At 41.9% G+C, this 16,895-nt stretch overlaps 1 protein-coding gene across 1 annotated transcript in view; it reads right to left on the bottom strand.

Moving 5' to 3' along the window:
- Positions 1-16,895, bottom strand: part of ADAMTSL3 (ADAMTS like 3) — a gene marked incomplete at its 3' end in the record, with an annotated part of 370,362 nt that overhangs the window by 49,662 nt on the left and 303,805 nt on the right. The window contains exons 21-23 of the mRNA XM_082647461.1: positions 13,275-14,346; positions 2,442-2,569; positions 176-304 (exon numbers count right to left, since the gene is read on the bottom strand). Of these exons, the coding sequence (XP_082503587.1) occupies positions 176-304; positions 2,442-2,569; positions 13,275-14,346 (1,329 nt within the window). The remainder of the gene's footprint in view (positions 1-175; positions 305-2,441; positions 2,570-13,274; positions 14,347-16,895) is intronic.

Below are 16,895 nucleotides of genomic sequence, written 5' to 3'. Positions count from 1 at the left end.
CACTGGTCTCATGAGCTGCTGTCAGCTCACCCTTGAGAGACATATCCTCTGTCGGGTGCTGGACAATCAGATTTTTAAGCTTGCAGGGCTGTCTGAGCTACCAAAATGCCAGCTGGCGACTCCCGGCCACACTGGGCTGGCCTTGTGCTCTCCCACTGGGAATGACCACGCTCACCTCTTACAGGACATTGGATGGTCACGTTTGCTCGCTGGGGTGCTTCCACGATGCCTCCAATCACGACGGAGAGATGGCTGTGCTCCGGTCTGGTGATATTTCTTCCAATAGACAAGATGGCAGGTGCCTCTTAATTCAAAGGGAGCAGGAAACTATGTTAGGTTCAGGCTTTTGCTCTGAGTAAACCATGCTGCATTTGGTAAGCTTTGCTGAGTTCTTTGAGAGCAGGGGCGGAGTCCTGGCTCTCTCCGCATCCCTCGTGGTACCCCATGAGGACTTGCACATCCACAGCCTGGAGGTGCTCAGGGGACGGATGGACAGATGGATGCATTCAAAGAGATATCTACAAAGAGGCTTTGCAACGACCATATACAGACTGTGAGGATAGTTTGGTTTTATAACCAAAATTGAGGGTAAAGTCCTCTTTGATACTTCGAAAAAGAAGGAATTCAGAAGTTCATGCAAACAAGACATGGCACGGCAGGAATAACATCTCTGCAGTGCAGCCTTGGATGAGTTAGAACAGGACCAAAACACACGAGGGATTGGGACCATCTGACTCTCTTCCTGGAAGGAAAATGTGAAACAAACCTGCATAACGCTTGCATGGAAAAGATGAATCATAAAAACAAGGTCATAAAGAATCAGGAATTCATTCACAGACTTTTATTTTCCTGGACTTTAAGAACAATGTACTTCTACCAGATTCATTTATGAACTCACTCAGGAAACATACTTTGTGCCTGGGCCGGAGAATGGGAATATGAAGTTGGAAAACAACCATTCTTGCCCTCAAGCAACTCATAGACTGGTGGGAGACACCATTACCATTACAGGGTGATGGCTGTTGAGGCAGAGAAAGGTGCTGGTTGCCCAGGTGTCTCTCAGGAGCATGTGGGGGTCAGGGAAGGCCACATTCCTCTACTGCAGAACTGTTGCGTGGTTGGTTTCCCTCCTCCACCCCATTAGCAGGTAAGCTCTTGGAGGGAGAGGCCACATCGTATTTCTTTAATCTGTTTTATCACCAGTGCATAGGACATGAAAGAATTACAACACTTTGGTGTTTGGTAACCACGTATTCTGGAGAAGAGAACATGGGAATGACCATGTTTGGGTGACCAAATGTTCCATTTGCTCCTGGAGTGCTTGGGGCACTGAAATGCTATCCTGAGAATTGAAAAGATAGGAACTCTTGGGCTGGGAAAGGGCTGTCATTGTCCTACGTCCTCTGGCCCCTGAGGACCTTGCACCAGCTCTCCCATGAATCTGAGCTGTTCTGGGATGGACTTACGGGGAAATGTGTGAGCTGCAAGAGAGACTTCTATTCCTCCCAGCAATTCCAGAACCTTGGAACTGAGGTTTTCTGGAAAAGAGCTGATGCTCACAGGAAAGTACAGTCCAGGAGGATCAAGGCACAGAAAATCAAGGCCTGAAGGCCCTACCTTGGGAATGCAGCCAGGAGAGGGACTTAGCATCAAGCCTTGCACGTTCACGGAGCTTTTAAGATCAACTGGTCCAACCTCCTCTATTTAGAGGTGTGATGTACTGGCTACATCAACGCTTAGTTGTCTAAATGCTGGGTTGCAATCCCTGATATTGTCTTTCTCCTCACCTTAGTTTATTTGAGCCATAGATACCAGAAACCACACAGCAGAGAGTTGGAGGATAACTTTCTTATTTTAGTTTTAATCCCAGAACATGAGCCTGACACAAGGAAGCATTGCTTACAACTTTGCCACCTAAAAATGTTCCTTCATAAAAAAAAAAAAAAGCACACTTTTATATTAAAGTGACTTTCTCTACATCCTGGAACGATTTACACTAATTTACAATGCCAATTTCCTGAAAGTGTTTCTAAGGATTGGGGGGTATGCCATTGCAAGGTATACATCAACCTTTAAAGGATAATTACTCTCTTTCGCCGGCTGGTGGCGCTTTAAAAATGAAAAGTCCATACTATCAACACCGCCGATTAAACCCTGTCTCATTAATTCCCAATTCTTAGAAAGCAAACTCCAGAGCAGCTGTTTTCAAAGTGCGGTCCTCAGGCCAGCAGCACTGGCATAACCTGGGGACATGTCAAATATGCACATTCTCAGACTCCATCCCAAGCCTGCTGTGTCGGAACCTCTGGGAATGGGGTCTAGACATTTGGGTTTTAACCCCACCTCTCGGTTATTCTGCTGCATGCAAACTGCTGCTCCAGAGTTTCATGTTCAAAACAAAACAAAACCCAGGCATTCCAGGTTTCAACAATAGGCATTACCTGCATACAGCACAGGAGAACTTTCCACGTCCGAACCCAGATGATTAGCGACAGAACATCCATATATTCCTTGTTCCTTCTTTGTAGGTTTCTGTATCTGTATTTTCCCCATTCCATCCACAATGACTCTGTAGAACAGAGAAAGAGGATGCGCTCATGTAACACACTGAACTCTTCTAGAACCACAGCAACTCACAGAGAATGAAGACAGCAAAATGATTGACTTTGGGCTGGCAAGGATCCCAGAAGATGATCTTGTCAAGCTTCCTGCCTATAAGCGGACAACTATATAGACTAGAGGGTGGAAAAGTCCTTCCTGGCTGAGACTCAGGGAAATGGTAGAGCTGGACCGTACTTGGTGATCCAATCATCCTACCTCACTTTGCATGAGAACAGACTTTTCTGGATGGACTCAATGCTTAATCTACCACGTTTGAAAAAAGACAAATGAGATTGCAAACGAAGTGTAAGATTCCTTTAATTGTAAGACTATACATTTCAAGAAAACGCAACTGCAATTTTTCTTGGTACATTACATATTTTTCTTTCAAGTTGAAAAATATAGTTTTTGAAGTACTATATTTTTCAAGTTGAAAAATATAGTACTGAATACTGAGTGTACTCAGTACAGTATTCAGTACTATTCAGTATAGTACTGAATACTGAATAGTGAGTTTAAATCATCTGATTCTTCCCTTTCTTTTATAATTTGTTAGTCATTATTAAAATTTCACTAATGTTGCACCTTACAAATCCATGTGAGACGTGTGTCATTCTCTACAGGAAAATCAAAAGTCCAAGTAAGGTAAACTCTAGGTGAAGTTACAAAAGAAGTATAGCAGCGATTATTAGGCACACACAGTCTCCACACTACTGTTCCTTAATAGTATGGTCTACTGGGAAAGATGATCTCAAACAGGGATCAGCATTGATTCCCTTGTGTATAGTTCAGAGATACTAAGTGATGCTGTGTCTCCTGCTTCTCTATTTCTCAGTTCTACACATACTGAATTTCACTTGTCTGTCATCATTATTGACCCACACCTTACTGTGTTACAGTTGACTTTAACAGGTACGACTCCTTTGAAAATGTTAGAAACATTTGCAGTGGGAGTAGCAACTCTGAAGACTAGGGCTGCTTCTAGGCTATAGGATATCTGTATGAATTTGAAAAAAAGTTGACCCTCACCCTTGGCAAAGGTAGCCTCAAAGTTCAGGGGTTGGTGAGCAGAGGGTTCCCTTCTGTCCACCTCCTTCCCTTCCTCTGGAGAGACAATGCCTTTCACAGCTTTGTGGGCAATTTGTGAGCTCAATTTCAGCCAGAGATTTGCCCATTCAGCCGGGTACCTTTGTGCAAAGTACAAACTGTATACACATGTATGGTGTTCCTGAACATGATTTTGGCTATGGAAGGAAAGGGAGAAATAGAAAATCCCCAAGTGTTCAGTGAAATATAAGTTATAAGAGAGTGGAAGAGGTTTTTATAAGAAAGCAAGAAGGAAACAGTTGAAAGGGAGAAGTTAAAGACAGCAAAATCTGTCAATGGCCAATTGAATCTCCTTTATTAATTTTTTTAAAGTTCAGGGTTGACCCACTCTACCACTTATGAACAGAAAATAAACATTGTGCCATAAATTATTATATTCTATAGCAATTTTCACTTCATATTATTTTAACTGGGGTTTCTCTTCTAATTCTATATGAAATAATAAATCTTTTGGTTTATGAGACTAGAGGACCATCCTATATGACTGTCAGTAGAGAATGATTTCACTATTGTTTATATTCTTTCAAATTTCTTCAGAATAAACGTGGAAAACAAGAAAATTTCTTCAAATTTTACTTCCTTTTTATTATAGCAGTTTAAAAGTCGTTGAAAATAAAGAACTTAAATTCACTTTCTCCTGAAGTCACAAGTGAGAAAACAGAGATAATGGATTCTACTTAGTTAAGGATATGCCTAAAATTGGATAATAAGTTATTAACTTTTTAGTTTTTTTATGAATGAGAACAAAGTCCTCGTTTCTAAATCTGTCACGCTTAAATTATGCTCTTATTTGAGTCCTCAAAGGATTAAGTCCAGTCTTATGACTGTCACTCCTATAAACTCATTTTTATCCAAGTGACATAACCTTCAGAAATACATAATTTTGAAACTCTCTTCAGACTGGCTTCCATTATTACAGCTCACGATAATAAATAAAGAACATCTGTAAGTTTCATTTTCCAATGTTTACAATACCCACTCTCCTAAAGAATCTATGGGCTAGCTGTATTGTGTTTCCTGAAAATAATTTGTTTAGTGAATAAGAACGTTTAAAAAATAAGTTTACGGTGTTATTTAGAATGCCAAAGATCTATATCATATGTAACGTTTAATCGATGTTACACCTTCTGTGTGTCAACATTTTCCCACACAAAGGCTTTTAAAATTATATTAAAATGTTTAAAAACTAAACAAAATTTAAAATAAATAAAAAAGACAAACGAGCAAACCTTAATTTGCCAGATGTTAAGCCCTCATTTTCTGCCCCAATCCTTCTTAACGAACTGCAGACGTGGACTTTTCATTTCAGATTTTCACACTGGAAGTGAGTGGACCTTTAGTTACTGCTGCCCGGCAATGGTTATTATCTCACTATCACGGTATGAAAAAGTCAGTGGAGGTAACAAGGCTCAAGGTGCATTATACTGGATTTTGACTATGCTGTTAAGAATCAGGACTACACTGTGTGAGTTCCTTATGGCTTCCCAATATCATACCTGCATGTAAATACCACCTGATATTCATAAACACCTGCATGTAAATACCCCTTGGAGAATCAGAGTCGGTCAGGTGTATCCTCACAGGTGACGTAATTATTCAGGAAATGAGAAAGAGTACTTGTTTTGCTTTCATTTTATTTTAATTTTTTCTTAATGATTTGAAGCTGCTAATAGGTTGTCTGGATCAGTGCTCCATATACTATTTTTTTCCCTGCCCCTTCGCACTTTACAGAGCTTAGCAATATGGACTGTTCTGACCACTAAACACTGTATGTTTCTTCATGAACTGAACGGGGCCACTTCATTTCCTGTCACCTCATGTTGCTCGCTCATCCTATGCTCCAGCCATGACGAACCTCTAACAGGTTCCAGGACATTCCATGATCTGTCATCACCCCGAGCTTTAGCATACGTTGTTCACTTTATTTGGAATGCCCTTCCCCACTCCAGGCAAACTCTGCCTTACCCACTGAGTCCTGGAGCAAATGTAATTTCCCCAGTAAAGCTTTCCCCAATACTCCCAGAGTTATCTTTTGCCCCCTCTGGGCTTCTTCTGCTCTGGTTCATATATTTAAAAAATATATTTATAAAATATCTTTTTATTCCCACCAGACTGTGATCTTGTCAAGAGCAGGGACCAAATCTTACTCACAGCTGTGCATTTTCTATGCTTAGCACAGTGCCTGGTATACAGCAAGTTTTCAAAAACAGTCAATGACTAAATGCATGAATGACTAGAACAGAACAGAATAATGGTAGAGAATAAATGTACTAGGAGGATGCAAGCTCTCCTGCAACCCACAAATGAAATAATCAAGGGTGGGCAGAAATCAAAACAGCTGAATTGCCCAGAACAAAACCAGGAATATGGCAGACCTAGCTATTACTAGGGCTAGACTTGCACTGTCAAATCCCTATTAAGCAGTAGTTGATTAAGAATAAAAGTATAACTAATAACTCTACTTGACAACTGTGTATACACTAAAATGTTTTCTTAAATTATTTCGTATGTACGTTTGTATGACTTAGCGCTTCTCAGATGATCCCTTGGTTTTCTTGGCCTCAGTTTTACAGCACAGTGAGAAATCACTGAGATTAGAAATAGTCGAGCACGTGTGAACCTTCCTGCCGGGTGGTGCCACCCAGTATCCAGCCTGGACCAGTCCGTGGGCTGAAAGTTCTTTAAGGAATCTGATCTTGGCCTTTGCTGCATAACCTTATTCTTAACCTGAAGTAATAACAAGGCTGATCTTTCCATAGACATCATCCCTAGTGAACCTACCCACAGCCTTCCCTTCCTAGCTGAGATTTCTTACTCAGCTGGCGTCCAAACGTACTCCACGCCCATACTGTTTCCTCTTAAGGGAGAGAGGCTCTCAGAAACATAATTCCATTTCAGAATTTCTTCAGTTGAAAAGATTTGTGAAATTCAGAAAAGTATATCTAAAAGTGAGAACTTTGTTGCATAAAGGAGTTTAAACATAAGTTGAAAAAATTAATTAGGTAAATTTGAGAAAAAAATGGAAATAAAAATAGATATTTTAAAAATTCCCTTAAAACATTAAAACTCTTAATAGCCATATAGGATTGTTTCAATATCAAATGGCTGATCCTCAGAGCATGCAGAAACACATCTGAGTGGTATGTCAGAACCTTTATAGGATTTCCAGGAGTCTCAGCCTCAGAAACGAATGTTAATTCCATTTGAACAAGTCAAACACTCTAAAATCAACTCAATTCAACAAACATTGACTTAAACTGACCAAGCTCTACTACATCCCTGTAGTACTTTATGGCCACAAGTCAATTAATCAACCTTCTCAGCCTCTTGTTTCCTTATAATTTCTAAAGTGAAACTGTTGAGCTGTCCTCAAAGGGTAGTCCACGGACGCCAGGACTTATTATTTGAGTGAGCTCAAAACTATCCTCATAATAGTAAATACTAAGCCATTATTTGCATTTTTCACTGTGTTGACATTTGCACTCCTAGTAAAAGCAGTGGTGGGTAAAACTATTGGTACCTGAACTGGAACCAAGGCAGTGGCACCAAAGGGTACCAGTAGTCACTGTATTCTTGGTATCACACACTTGCAGTAAAAACAAAAATGCCAGTTTCCCTTAAGAATGTCCTTAATGAAGCAGCAGAACTTATTAATTTTACTATAACTTGACCCTTGAGTGTAAGTTTTTAAATATTCTGTACGACAGAATGGGAAATACAAAGCACTTCTGCTGCATGCCCAAGTGTGTTGGTGTGACTGTGTGAACTGCTAGCTGAACTAGCTGCTTTTTCATGGCATACCACTTTACTTGCAAGAATGACTGACAGACAAACCATGATTATTCGGACTTGGGTATTTGGAAGATAATTTTTTAAATGAACAAAAACGAGCTGGCCACTTCAAGGAAAACAACTGACAGTATTTGTTGCCAATGATAAAATTCGAGCTTTCAAGTGAAAATTAGAATTTTGGAAAATCAGTAACCTTCATTGTGAGTTTGACTGCTTTCGAAAACTCAAAGACTCTTCTGAAAAGCTGGGTAGTAATATTAAAGAATATACATCTTTTTTGTACTGTATAATGAAATGTGTCAACATTTGGAAGATGCGTATTCTTGCTGTTTTGCGAGTCATAATTAATGGCACTGGTCCTGTCATCTCTGCTGTCTCAGCTGTGAACCTTCTCTAAGGGCACGCTAACCTTGAACTTAGCAGATACAAGGTCACGTGAGACCTCCATCCAGAAGAGGGGTTTACAAATGGTCTTCCCATTCATAATTGGGAGAAAAAGTCAAATACTGATCATGAGAAATGGCTTATGAGTGGTGATTGGCAATTATGTAACTACTGTTTTTATATTCTATGGAAAACTCCTAGATGATGATTTGATGTGTTAAAAAACACATCATAAGTTGCTAAATGGTAATTTTTAATTATTTGTTCAAAAGCTTACAAAAAGCTTCCCTCTGTACTGAAAAACTTTTTTTTTTTTTTTTTTTTTTTGCGGTACGCGGGCCTCTCACTGCTGTGGCCTCTCCCATTGCGGAGCACAGGCTCCAGACGCGCAGGCTCAGCGGCCATGGCTCACGGGCCCAGCCGCTCCGCGGCATGTGGGATCTTCCCGTACCGGGGCACGAACCCGTGTCCCCTGCATCGGCAGGCGGACTCTCAACCACTGCGCCACCAGGGAAGCCCATAAACAGCTCTTTTAAATGTTTCATGGTTTTAATTTCTAACATCACTAGATATAACTCATATTACCAAAAGCTCTTCGGGCTTCTCATCATTGTTTTAAGTTTAAAGGGGTCCTAAGACCAAAAGATTTGAGAACTGCTAAGTTAGTTGATCTGGAAGGTTAATTCTACTTCAAAAACTTCATTATACTCTTGTGCTCAGGGTTCCAGGCAAAACAATAAAAAATTAGATTTGTTATATCTTTTCATTCTAAGACATAGCCTAACAATTTAATTTAAAATTTACCTACATTTCTTTTAATGTTTCACATATTAGGTGATGCACAAAAAAACGACGTGATAAAAATAAAACCTGCATTTTTTAAAGTAACTTATGGTTTACAAAACAATTTAACATCTGGTGTTTTGTGTCTCTCAACAATCCCTAGAGGCAGATAAGGTGCAGCTTGAGCTCTTAAACTCAAATTGAAAGAAAGCAAAAGGTCTATAACCCTATGTGTACAAACAGCAAGATCTGGAGACAGAAAAGAACACAAAAGTGAATTAATATTTCTGTTATCCCGTTATTTTGTGTAAAATGAATGAAATGTGATATTTTTGCACTGATATGGATAACTATCACAATAAAATAAGGTGACTTAATATTGTGTTTTGAACATCTCAGAAAACTTTGATCCTTATCATCTTATTTTTGGATTTTGTGACATGAAAAACTGCGTGATATAGAAAATTACTTCAGATTCTCAATCTTTCTACCAAAGCTATTATTTGTGTGATCTTCAAACATCGCTGGCAGTGTTCAGGAGATAAGGTCCCTGGTTCTGACTGGCCGTGAATTAGTCATGAGATTCTGTTTGTTTTTTTTAACATCTTTACTGGAGTATAATTGCTTTACAATGGTGTGTTAGTTTCTGCTTTATAACAAAGTGAATCAGTTATACATATACATATGTTCCCATATCTCTTCCCTCTTGCATCTCCCTCCCTCCCACCCTCCCTATGCCACCCCTCTAGGTGGTCACAAAGCACCGAGCTGATCTCCCTGTGCTATGCGGCTGCTTCCCACTAGATATCTATTTTACGTTTGGTAGTCTATATATGTCCATGCCACTCTCTCACTTTGTCACAGCTTACCCTTCCCCCTCCCCATATCCTCAAGTCCATTCTCTAGTAGGTCTGTGTTTTTATTCCCGTCTTACCCCTAGGTTCTTCATGACATTTTATTTTTCTTAGATTCCATATATATGTGTTAGCATACGGTATTTGTCTTTCTCTTTCTGACTTCACTCTGTATGACAGACTCTAGGTCCATCCACCTCACTACAAATAACTCAATTTTGTTTCTTTTTATGGCTGAGTAATATTCCATTGTATATAGGTGCCACATCTTTATCCATTCATCCGATGATGGACACTTAGGTTGCTTCCATCTCCTGGCTATTGTAAATAGAGCTACAGTGAACATTTTGGTACATGACTCTTTTTTTTTTGTTTTTTTTTTTTGTGGTACGCGGGCCTCTCACTGTTGTGGCCTCTCCCGTTGCGGAGCACAGGCTCCGGACACGCAGGCTCAGCGGCCATGGCTCACGGGCCCAGCCACTCCGCAGCATATGGGAACTTCCCGGACCGGGGCACGAACCCGTGTCCCCTGCATCGGCAGGCGGACTCTCAACCACTGCGCCACCAGGGAAGCCCCATGACTCTTTCTGAATTATGGTTTTCTCAGGGTATATGCCCAGTAGTGGGATTGCTGGGTCACATGGTAGTTCTATTTGTAGTTTTTTAAGGAACCTCCATACTGTTCTCCATAGTGGCTATACCAATTCACATTCTCGCCAGCAGTGCAAGAGTGTTCCCTTTTATCCACACCCTCTCCAGCATTTATTATTTGTAGATTTTTTGACTATGGCCATTCTGACCGGTGTGAGATGATATTTCATTGTAGTCTTGATCTGCATTTCTCTAATGATTAGTGATGTTGAGCATCCTTCCATGTGTTTGTTGGCAGTCTGTATATCTTCTTTGGAGGAATGTCTATTTAGGCCTTTTGCCCATTTTTGGATTGGGTTGTTTGTTTTTTTGTTATTGAGCTGCATGAGCTGCTTGTAAATTTTGGAGATTAATCCTTTGTCAGTTGCTTCAATTTGCAAATATTTTCTCCCATTCTGAGAAATGGAAATAAAAACAAAAATAAACAAGTGGGACCTAATGAAACTTAAAAGCTTTTGCACAGCAAAGGAAACCATAAACAAGACCAAAAGACAACCCTCAGAATGGGAGAAAATATTTGCAAAAGAGATTCTGTTTTCCAACGACCTCATCAGAAAAGTATTAACCCCTACCCTGCCAAACTCATGGGGCTGGTGTGAGTTCAAATGAGATACCACATCTCCTAGATATGGAAGATTCTGATTTACAGTTCCTACACAATGTAAGATTACTATAAGTATGCTTTTTTAATGGCCTTATGTTGATTTTATTTTTAAATGTTAAGTGACCTGAAAAGAGAGAGTCTGTACATGCTTAAATTCAATCTTAACGGTATCCAGTCTTGTATCACAGCTATGTGATAATGATTGGGACAGTACGATTTCATTTTGAGAATTCCCATGCACATGTGAAAACCATACCCTGACTTTTTTTTTTCATTTAAAAATTCCTTTAGGGGCTTCCCTGGTGGCGCAGTGGTCGAGAGTCCGCCTGCCAATGCAGGGGACACGGGCTTATGCCCCGGTCCAGGAAGATCCCACATGCCGCTGAGCGGCTGGGCCTGTGAGCCATGGCTGCTGAGCCTGCGCGTCCGGAGCCTGTGCTCCGCAACGGGAGAGGCCACAACAGTGAGAGGCCCGTGTACCAGGAAAAAAAAAAAAAAATTCCTTTAATTGACAGGTGATTGTATGGAATACATAGAGTAGCAATGCATTTTAGAGTATATAATGTAAGTAGAAGTAAAATGTATGATAAAAGAGCACATGAGAGAGGGGAAAAGGAAGTATAATACTATTAAGATTTTTTTGTTTTGAGACACATTTTATAAATTGAACTGTAATTATCAGGCAATAAAATTCACTAACGTTAAGTGTACAATTTGATTTCTGACACACGTATACATTCCTGTAGCCACCACCACAGCAAGATATATAACATTTCTATAACCTCAGAAAGTTTCCTTTGCTCCCTTGCAGTCAAGTCCCCTCCCCCAAAACCTTAGGACTATGACAACCATTGACCTTCTTTCTATCGCTGTAATTTTATCTTTGCTACAAGTTCATATAAATGGAATTATTATAAAGTATGTAGTCTTTTATGCTTGGTTTCTTTCACTTAACATAATGGTTTTGATATTCATACATATCGATGTATATATATCCGTAGCTCCTTCCTTATCTATGATGAGCATTTGCCATTTTATGAACATACCGTAATCTGTTTACAAAGCCATCAGGTGATGGACATTTGGCCTATTTCCAGTTTGGGGCTATTATGAATAAGGCTCTTAGAAACATTCAAGTATGCATTTATTTGATATGCTGCTTTCCATCCTTTTACTCTTAACCTATCTGTGTTTTTACATTTGAAGTGCACTTCTTGTTGACAACCTGTATTTTAGTTGTTGCTTTGTTATCCTCTGACAATCTCTGGCTTTTAGTTGGAGCTTCTGGATTATTTATATTTAATGTATAATCTTATACTTTACATAATATATACATAAATAGAAGAACACCTTGACAAACTATCAAAAATTATTCAAAAATCCACAAAATAACCAAACAGAACTAAAAATTATATATGTGGTCACTGAAATGGAAAACTAAGTGGGTGGGCTAATATCCACTTAGTTTTTTACAATGCTGAAGAGACAAGCAGCAAACTAGAAAGTAAAAGAGGCAATATGAAAGAGAGGTTAAAACACAGGGAAGATTGAGACAGAGAAATTCTCACATACATTTATTTGGAGTTCTAGAAAGAAAGAAGAAAAAGCTATATTCAAAAAGAAAATGGGGGGCTTCCCTGGTGGCGCAGTGGTTGAGAGTCCGCCTGCCGATGCAGGAGACACGGGTTCGTGCCCCGGTCTGGGAGGATCCCACATGCCGCGGAGCGGTTGGGCCCATGAGCCATGGCCGCTGAGCCTGCGCATCCGGAGCCTGTGCTCCGCAATGGGAGAGGCCACAACATATGTATCCTCAGTACAGAAAGTGCAACAAATTTCAAGCAAGATAAATAAAACAAGACACTCATGTAGATTTACCATCATAAAACTGCAGAGCACCAAAGATAAGAATAAATTTTGAAAGATAAACAGAGAAAAAGAACGTATTACCTACCAATGAATAATAATTACACTGACAACACACTTTTCAGCAACAAAAATGGAAGCCAGAAAACAATCTTATCTATAATAGGCTGAGAAGAAAGTAACTGTTCTCCTCGAACTGGTAGCCACTTAGCCCTCCACTTTAACATGATGGTGAAGTAAAGACTACTTTGATTTTCTTTCTTTTTATTTTTTTTATACTCCAATATATCTTTATTGGAGTATAACTGCTTCACAATATTGTGTTAGTTTCTGTGGTACACCAAAGTGAATCAGCTATATGTATACATATATCCCCATATCTCCTCCCACCCTCCCTATCCTACCCTTGCAGGTGGTTGCAAAGCACTGAGCTGATCTCCCTGTGCTATGCTGCTGCTTCCCACTAGCTAACTATTTTACATTCCATACCCTAACATTTTTGAGTTTCTTTCCTAAAGAATCCTGTTGGAAACACATTCTTAGGAGAAGGGATTTGAAAATATTTTCAAGAAAGCTGGAAGAAGCAGCATTAAGACGGTATTACAGAGGAAACACTGTATTCTTATTTTACTTACTTTTCGGAGGGTCGTAGCAACGCTCCATCCTTGGTCCACGTATACGTGGCCTCACCGGGGGTAACAAGCTCACACAGTATATTGATGACCTCCGTCCTTCTTGTAATGTAGACTGTATTTCCAATCCTTGAATGTACTGTTTTATTAAAAGAAATCGAGGCGGGCTGGCTCTGCCTCAAGAGAACAGGCCCCTTTGGCTTGAACGTCAGCTTGCCCGAGTTTTTCGCATTTGAGCTTTGGGGCACACTTCCCGTTGCCCCCCTTAGGTGAGCCGTGGGAGGCGCCTCCCCCAGGATGCCCCGCCACTGCACGTGTGCAGGCTGTGCCTTCGCTAACCCGGCCACCAGCTGATATATCACCTGGGACGCAAGGTCGTCACTGACCTCTCCAGTCTCCATGAGCTGACTCATGTTCCTTATCAGTTCATCAAACTGGGCGGTATCCATGCTGTAGGCTCCCTGTTTAACTGCGGCTTCAAACTGCTTTCTCTCAAACTCCCAAGAGTTGGCGTTTCCCGCAGAATGGCTGCAGTGGCCCAACAGAGCTCTTAAGAGAGGCTGGTGATGAATTCGGCCATCGTCCAAATAAAGCTCATTTTGGTGACTCCACTTCTGCCTCATCTTGTGCCATGTGGCTCCCAAATTATTGGCTTCATTGTGGTCCATCCCAGGATATTCCCTTGTGTGCCCTCTGAGGGCTGGGGGCGCAATGAGCCGGTTGTCAGTGCCAATGAGCTTGAGCACCACTGTCTCTTGGGCAGAGCCTGCGATACACCGGTACGTGCCGATGTCGGGGGCTGCCAGGCTGTGGATTTTCAGTGAGCCTGACTTGGTGATGCCGAGTCGTTTGGAGTTCTGCAGACAATGGCCATCCTTCTCCCACTGGATCAGAGATTTCTGGAACCGTCGCACTGGGCACTTAATAATCACAGATGTGTTGGGCAGCAAATAGGCTCTGCTCCCGACGGTCAGGTTCAGGCGCTTCTCTTCCCTTGTCTGAATGTAGACTCTCTGGACACCAAGGATCTGAGGACCCTGCTTGCCAAGGTTGGTCTTCATCTCTGGTTGCATTTCTGTAGGAAAAAAAAAAAGAAAGAAAAGAAAACACAAACATCTCAATAATGAAAACTTTTTGACTGTAATCTTCCAAGGCTGTTTAAAACATTTGAGAACTAAAACATAAGTAATTATATATATATATTATACATCCTTAGATGGGGGTAAATTTCACAACTATCTGGTACTTAAGCAGCAAAGAATGCACGTTTGAATGAATTGCACGGAAGCATGTAAATTATTTTACAAAGCTCTGGTTTGGGGAGGCATGAGGTTAAGTGGTTAAATGTTTCCATCAGTAAGGGGATGTCTGATATGTGGGGCCTCCACCACCTAGGGGAGGAGGCCCCTGAGAATCTAGTATGGCTTGGCCAGGGGTACCCCAAATCTGAGGGAGGCAGTGATTGGGGAGATGAGTGAATGCGTTTGAAGGATCTGAAAAGGAGGATGAAGCCGGCCAACTGCAGCATATAACCCAAGCGGGTCAGTTCAACTAGCTTGGGGGCCTAAAGAAGCAAGTGATCAAAGAAGAAAAGGTAGGACAGGCACTTGGAAGCCAGATGAATCTGAGTTTGGATCTTAGCGCCATTTGCACAAGTCATTTAACCTCTCTGAGCCTCAGTTTTCTCACTCATAAAATGTGGGTAATGTTAGCACCTTCGTCAGAGGCATGTGACAGGTTAGAGCGTTTATATCAAGTGCACAGCACATTAGCGGGCACTTAAAAGCTCTCATATATGACTATTGTCAGCGGACAAAGGCAGGTCCAGCCAGCAAACAACAGGGCAAGCTGAGACGGATCAAGGGTCGGCTGACTCTTGCTTGTTCCTGGGCACTGGCTGCAGTTAATGGGCTAAGGCCAAAGAGGACACTCCTCAGATCCCATCCCCCAAGAGCAGGGGCTCTGTCCACCTGCGGGAAGGAAGGCCTCAATGCGTCCCAGGGCGATTCTGAAGTGAGTAGGGGGGCTTGATGCAGGTGGGAGACTGATTCCTCTTGGAAGATGTACTTAGGTCCATGGGCAGATGGTGGAGCGTGGGCTAGAGGGCCTGGAAGGAGGAAGTGACAGAAGAGAGACTGGATCCACGGAAATGGCACTGTGGAATTCAGGTCATGAGATGGGGTGGGGGGAGGGTGGGAATCAGAAGCTTGGAGGACCCCAGTTACGGCTCCTCCTGGTTGGAGCACTGGCAGGGATACGCCGGGAGGAGAACCAGATTAAGACTCTGCTTAGACGGACTTCTCAGGCCCTGGGCACGAACTAGAGTGTACTCAACAGTACCCTGGTTTGCCAGAACAACTCCTGGACTCCTCTCAGGTGGCTCACGATCCCTTTAGAGTCTGCCTGCCTGCTGGGGTGTGGTGGTGCCCGTACGTTCAGAAAAGCAACAGGGTTGTGGTAGAGAATGTTCTAAGTGAGGGACAGGCATAATGAGTTTGCATGCAAATTCCACAGAGATGCAATTAATAGGCCAGGCCCCTCGTCCACGGTTCTGCTCCCCTCGGCTCATCTCTAAGGGGAGCGGGGTGGCCTGCCATGCGTACACCTTTCCCTAGTGGGACGCAGACCCTTCACAGAGGGTGTCAAGCTCCCCTCAGCCAGTTAAGGCATACAGGTTTTCTTTCGGTTGGCAATATAGAGTTTTGGACTTACCGCTGTTCAACAGTGATCAAAAGCAGAAGGAGGATTCCTGGTAAATTGACGGTTCATCTATTATTATAGGCAGAGGTGCTACGCCAAATACTTAACCATCTGCATGGTGAGGGTGCCGTCAACCAGAGCAGTTGGCAGCTGTGGCACTGGACCAGGTCTTTGCAGCGTTCCCTCTCCCAACATTGTTACACTATGAGGAGGTCAGACGGCTCCTGGCAGGAGGGTCCCAGCAGCTGGGAGACAGTCGTGGGGCTCAGGCAGAGGCTACTTACTAACCATTTGGGAAGTATTTCCCTACTTTAACAACCAGTTACAACTCTGGTGTGTAGCGTTTCAATGTCAACTCTGACTAGGCAGTGGCTCTCAAACTTTGCTGCACATTCAAAACACCTGCTATTATTGTTTTTTAATCTCAATACCCTGGGTCCCACCTCCAGAAATTCTGACTTATGGGGAACAGCCTGGGCATCAGACTTTTTTAAAAGCTCCCCAGGTGACTGAAATGGGCAGCAAAGGTTGAGCACCACTGCCCCGGAGCGTCCCACTGCATTAACTCAAAGGCAATCTGATGGGATGGGACTGGTGAAGAGCGAAGGGAAAATCAGAAAGAGCATCTGTGTCTTCTGTGTGAACCCTGCCAAAGTCTTTACAACTTGCGGTGTCCTCTGTAAGGAGGAGGCAGGAGGATTTCTTTGTGGTCTCACCATCAGGAACTCTTATACTTTCCTCTGAGTAATTAGTCCATTTCCTACCCGATAAACACTGAACCGTGTAATCGACCAGGTTGCCTTTTCCAAGATAGTTACGTTCTCAAGTTTAGAGCTAAATTTGTGCCCACACATAACAGAAGTGCAAAATTCAAGACATAATCCTATATTAGCCTTGTTTGTTTTCCTTTTTTATTACTCACCG

This window comes from Grampus griseus (assembly GCF_964374135.1).
Source record: "Grampus griseus genome assembly, chromosome: 2".
Taxonomy (NCBI): domain Eukaryota; kingdom Metazoa; phylum Chordata; class Mammalia; order Artiodactyla; family Delphinidae; genus Grampus; species Grampus griseus.
The sequence above is the reverse complement of the archived record's forward strand: the minus strand, read 5'-3'. Positions and strand labels throughout refer to the sequence as shown.